Source organism: Pygocentrus nattereri, chromosome 5 (genome assembly GCF_015220715.1).
Source record: "Pygocentrus nattereri isolate fPygNat1 chromosome 5, fPygNat1.pri, whole genome shotgun sequence".
In the NCBI taxonomy this organism is placed as follows: Eukaryota; Metazoa; Chordata; class Actinopteri; order Characiformes; family Serrasalmidae; genus Pygocentrus; species Pygocentrus nattereri.
The window spans coordinates 25,086,822-25,092,509 of record NC_051215.1 but is presented as its reverse complement, the minus strand read 5'-3'; the positions used below and the strand labels follow the sequence as shown (position 1 = coordinate 25,092,509).

The window sequence follows — 5,688 nt, the reverse complement described above, 5'->3', positions numbered from 1 at the left end:
GGAAATGCAAAGACAGTACAATGGTGGCACATGTCAATGTAATAAACACTGTTATAGCACAGTCACTCATTCCATACTGGCTGCCTTGCCTACCTATTTGACTACATTGTGCAGCTTTGTCTGTTTGTTTTTATTTATTTTTATCCCAATTTAGTTGTTTCCTATTCCACCTGTTAGTTAGGACTCCCCCAATCACACGATGCTATCAACGCTAGGAGGGTGAAGGCTAGCACAGGCTTCCTCCGAGACCTGTGAAACCAGCCACCGATTCTTTTCGAACTGCTGCTCACGCAACGTCATGGGACAGCTGAATGCGCTCGGAGGAAAGCGCCAACCGCCAGATCTGTTATGTCAGCTAACAGACGCCTGTGCTGACTAGCATCGCGTTGAGTGATGGAAGGAAAAGGAGGGCCATCCTACCCACCCAGAACGAGTGAGGCCAGTTGTGCTTTCTTGGACTCCCAGCTACGGACGGCTGTAGCATCACTTGATGACAGGGCCACTCAGGAGCCCTTACATTATGCGGTTTAATGATTACACACAGCTATTGTAAAGATATTTCTGAATCTGGCTCGCTAGGTTGACATTGTACATGAAGTCATTCAGTAGCTCATCTGGAATTGGTACTCACAGTATATGTGTATTATTAGTTTGTGTCAATGTAATAATAATAATAATAATATCGAAAGCCTTACAGGAAGCCAGTGCTCTTGTGTGACTGACACTTACAGATAAAACTCAGAAGTGCTTGTAACAACTTTTCCATAGTAAATCTGTAGCTATAAACACTCCCCCTTCCACATTAGGCACAATTAGACATCGAAGTGCTTTACTGATTTGTGATTGTGCTCAACTGTCTCCTACTTGAACAAATGGCTCAATGTATCCATTACAGTTTTTATATAGACTTCATCAGGTGGGGGCTTTCTCTGGCTGCCAGGCTGCAGAAATTTGCTGATTGTTGGAATGGCTTTCATTCTCTTTTGGAATGCCTGAAACAGGAAACAGGAGAAAGATGTGCAAAGGTGAAGTATTTCAATAGTTTCATGAAACACTTTGGACAGGCCTTCGTTCAACAACGAAGGTCAAAGCCTGACTTCTGAACCCTCTAAAAAGAAGAGGCGTCTGCTTGAACCTGCAAACAGCTGCAGATTTAAATTGCAATCCTGCAGGAGCACAACTGATTCTACTGGTAGCAACCTCCAAACAATTGATCAGGTGTGCTCCTGCTCATTTGTGACGAAACTCTGTCACACCAGCCCTTTGTGGATAAGACTGGACACTCTGCTCAAAAGTGCCAAATGGGCTGCCAAACACATTGAGTAAACCATAAGCTAGTTTAAAAAGATGAGTTTTGAGTCGGGATTTAAAAACATCAACAGATGAACAAGCTCGCAGTTCATCAGGAAGACCATTCCACAGCTTTGGACCCGCAACACAGAATGCTCTATTACCAATGGTGCTTAGCTTAAAATGTGGGACCTCAAGCAAGTGGAGGCTAGAGGACTGAAGAGTATGCACTGGAGTATAGGGTTGAAGCAGACATCTTAGGTAAAATGGGGCAAGATCATGCAGGGATTTAAACACCAACACAAGTAATTTGTACTGTATACGGTACTTCACTGGGAGCCAGTGGAGACGACAAAGGACTGGAGTAATATGCTCCCAAGATCGTGTATGGGTCAGCACCCTAGCAGCAGAGTTCTGCACATATTGCAGCCTGCTCAAAGCCTGAGCAGGGAGGCCAGACAGCAGAGCATTGCAGTAGTCAAGCCTAGAAGTTATAAAAGTATGGACTATAGTCTCAGCAGCAGTGAAAGAGAGAAAAGGGCGTATCCTAGAAATGTTTTTAAGATGGTAAAAGGCTGTCCTACATGTGTTGTTAATGTGTGATTCAAACGATAATGTAGAATAAAAAATTACTCCAAGATTTCTCACTTGTGTAGAGGTAGAGACAACAAAACCAGGGATACAGACATTTGTGTCACTAAGCCTTCTGACTGTTGCAGGAGAGTTGCATTATGATGGCTTCAGATTTTTTATTATTCAGGCTCAGGAAGTTCTCCACCAGCCAAACCCTCACGTCAGTTAAGCAATTCAGCAAGGCACTAGGTGGCAAGCTGTGAGAAGGCTTTGTACAAACGTTTATCTGGACATCATCGGCAAAACGGTGAAACTGCAGCCCATGATGTCTTCTGATGTTACCAAGAGGAAGGATGTACAAAATAAAATGCAGGGGCCCAAGAACAGAGCCCTGGGGGACACCATGTGACAAAGAGCATGTGTCAGATCAAAAACTTCCCATTGAAACAAACTGCTGCCTACCAGAAAGATATGATTGGAACCAAGCTAATGCAGTACCAGTTATGCCAAATATATTTTTGAGACGAGTTAGTAAAAGGCTATGACACACTGTATCAAATGCTGCAGTAAGGTCCAATAGGACAAGCAGACTCAGCAGTCCTTGGTCGGCTGACATCAGCAAATCATTGACAACCCTAACAAGAGCAGTTTCTGTGCTGTGATTCCTCCTAAATCCTGATTGAAAGACCTCAAACAGATCACATGATACAATATGTTCTGTTAACTGAACAGCTACTGTACGCTCCAACAGTTTAGCAAGGAATGGGAGATTAGAGATGGGCCTATAATTTGCGAGATTCTCAGGATCTAAGCCAGGCTTCTTGAGAACTGGAGTAATAGCTGCCAGTTTCAGAGAAGCTGGGACCATTCCTGAGCTAAGTGAAGCATTGATAACCCTGGTAATAAAAGGACAGATAAATGGCGAACAGGCTTTCACCTGCTGCGTTGGCAAGGGGTCTAACATGTAGTTGCCCTTAAGGAATTAATAATCTGTGAAACCTACTGTTGGTTTACAGTATTGAACATAGAAAAATAACTGCTGCTAAACTGAGAAAATAGTTGTGGAATGTTTGGGGTAGCTGCTGTAGGCTGAAACTGAGAGTAAATTGTGTGTATTTTATGATTGAAAAAGTTCATGAACCGAGAGCAGAGTTCAGCCAAGGGAACCATGGGGAAACTTTTCACAGGGCTCAATAAAAAGAGAGCTCTAGGGTTACCATGGGCACCATGAATAACATTAGAATAATATAGTGTTTTAGCTTCCTGTAGTTTTTCCTTATAAAACAAAACATGATCACTGCAAGCAAGGGCATGCACAGTCAGGCCAGTTCTGTTAGCAAGACGTTCAAGTTGACGACCAACAGCTTTCAGCTTGCATAGCTCAGCAGTATACCAGGGAGCAGGCTGAGAAAATGTAACCAAGCGAGTTCTTAGAGGTGCCAGATGATTTTAAATATGTGACAGTGTTTCGTCATAATGGGTCACTAGCAGATCAGGATCTAAACAATCAGGTACCGGACTCTGACTGAGCATCTCCATAACAGCAAGAGGACTGGTATTTTTAAGCCTCCGGAATGTAAACTGGCATAATTGACGCTGCCCTCGCTGTTGACATGATAGCGAAAAATCAAAGAACGCCGCTTTATGGTCAGATACGCACAGATCAATGCCTTTCACATTGTTTGCTCTCTTTTAATGTGAAAGGCAATGTCCAAAGTGTGGCCCTTGTTATGAGTAGGAAAATCAACATGCTGAGATATACCAAAACTCTGTAAAACATTAAGAAATTCTTTAGCAAAGAGACAGTTACCAGAATTGACATGAATATTAAAGTCACCAAGCAGAATAAACAGGAATAAGAGTGGAAATTAGCTCAGAAAATTCAGCCATAAAAACAGATGAGGTTTTTGGGGGATGATAGATAAGCAAAACCAATACAGGTTTACCAGTAGAAATCAACAGTACCAAACACTCAAATGAGGTCATATTTGGGATTAAAACTGTTTTAACTTTAAGGCCAGATCTGCAATCGTCAGCAATTGTTCACACAGCAAGTAGAAAAACCGAATACATAAAAACTTTATCACCGGGGGAGAAGGGGGAGCCAAACGCGCCAGCGTATCTCTCGCAACCCGGAAACCTCCCCAAACCACGTCAGCAAAACGGTCCCCCAGCATAATACAGTAAAGGTGTGTTCTCTGGGTTTCCATACGCAGCTCACCTGGATGTTGGGGAAGGATGACAGTATTGTGGGGAACAGCTCTTCCAGCATCAGAGAGGCTTCAAAGAAGTTGACATCAGCACAGCTCAGCTGGTTACCCACAAGGAACTGAGAAGCACCGAGAGCCTGAAAGAGATACAGCAAACACAGTTCTTAAGTGCATCATAAATACAAGACTTTGAGGGGAATTCCACTGATTTTCCAAACTTTCGGCACAATTAAATGTCTAAGATGTAAACGAAGCCATTCAGAGTGGTCTGATGTGAAACGCTCCAATCTAGAGAAACGTACTGACTCAGCTTTTCAGCGGTGGTGATAGGAACCAGACGTCCACCTTTAAGAACAGCCTCATAGAAGCTTATTACAAGACATTACAAGTTATTAATACACTTCCTTATATCTGAAACACTGTTTTACAACAGTACAGAGTTAAGATTTTGGCCTGAAACATGTTTTTCAAACTCGTTCATGATGGAGAGGCACATTCCCACATTATCAACCATTGCATTTAAAAACTTATGTCTGTACATTTCCCTACAATGAAGCCCTTCATATCATACTACTCTGAATGACTCTGTTGAAAAGTGTTCATAGTGAGTTGCTGCACACCTTTTCATAAGCCGGAAGAGTGCGGACTTTGGCTTTGACCTGCAGATTTTCCAGCTGATTCTGTTTTTTCTCTGGTGGTGTAAAGGGCAGTATCATGATCATGTCCATGATGTCTCGAGCAGCCTCAGCGTACATATCAATCCTGGAAAGAAAGGAAAAAGGGACATTACTGATCTGCATGGATTCAAGCAGGCCTGCTAATGATTCCCTTATAAATTCATCATTTCATACTCACATGACCCTCTCTTTAGGGTCCTTGCCATAGAGGTTATATTTCCCTGCTATGTAATTCATGATGGCCTTTGACTGCACCAGCTTCATTCCGTCCATTTCAACCATTGGAACCTGGTGAAACAGCAGAGCTCCATCTGGAGGTCAGATAAGAAATACTTTTAGGGTCATGAAGCTTGTAGGTGGGACTATTTGGAGTTTAAGCCAATAAAAGCAGAACCTACCGTTCACCAGTTTTTCATATTGGGCCCTTGTGGTCAAAAACACCTCTTCGAACTGTGAATGCAGTACAAAATACATGAATATCTACAGTTTCTGTCTGTAGCTCGCTTTAAAAAAGCGCTCGGCCTGTTACAAACCTCAACACCAGCAACGGCCAGCAGCCACCTAATGGACTCCATTTTCCCTCGTCCGTCGAAGTAATACAGCACGACCTTTCCTGACATGTTTATTCAGAAATAAATGCTTTATCGATAGAAACAATGTGCGAGCACTGCACCAGCACGACCACCTAGCCGACAAGTTACATGAACTTCTAGCGAGTGTTCAACGCACACACTGCCTTTTAACCAATGAGAAACTTTGCCTCATGAATATTAATTTCGTCGTAGCCAATGGCTGAGGGCTAAACCACGCATGTGATTTTGGGTCAAGATTTGCTGAACCAGAGAACTCGTCTAAACTCTGGCATAGCCGGTAATGTGAAATAAGGTTATATGAAACGTGAGGACAGCAGCTGATAAAACGCTGCTTCGTGATGACTT

The 5,688-nt window shown here is 42.9% G+C and overlaps 1 protein-coding gene across 1 annotated transcript; it reads right to left on the bottom strand.

Annotated features, from left to right (window-relative positions):
• Positions 1 to 363: 363 nt before the first annotated feature.
• On the bottom strand, positions 364 to 5,471 carry gsta.1 (glutathione S-transferase, alpha tandem duplicate 1). The gene is made up of 6 exons (XM_017694037.2): positions 5,284 to 5,471; positions 5,149 to 5,200; positions 4,929 to 5,061; positions 4,694 to 4,835; positions 4,085 to 4,210; positions 364 to 992 (listed from the first exon to the last, which is right to left on the bottom strand). The coding sequence occupies exons 1-6, from the start codon at positions 5,368 to 5,370 to the stop codon at positions 861 to 863; spliced, it is 672 nt and encodes a 223-aa protein (XP_017549526.1). The 5' UTR covers positions 5,371 to 5,471; the 3' UTR covers positions 364 to 860.
• Positions 5,472 to 5,688: the final 217 nt, after the last annotated feature.

What these genes read in the sequence shown, in the direction of transcription:
- gsta.1 (XM_017694037.2), bottom strand. Translation starts at nt 5,370, where the DNA reads ATGTCAGGAAAGGTCGTGCTGTATTACTTCGACGGACGAGGGAAAATG. An exon ending in TGGCCGTTGCTGGTGTTGAG is followed by an intron (nt 5,201 to 5,283) that starts GTTTGTAACAGG and finishes CTGCATTCACAG; the next exon opens with TTCGAAGAGGTGTTTTTGAC. An exon ending in GACCCTAAAGAGAGGGTCAT is followed by an intron (nt 4,836 to 4,928) that starts GTGAGTATGAAA and finishes CTTTCTTTCCAG; the next exon opens with GATTGATATGTACGCTGAGG.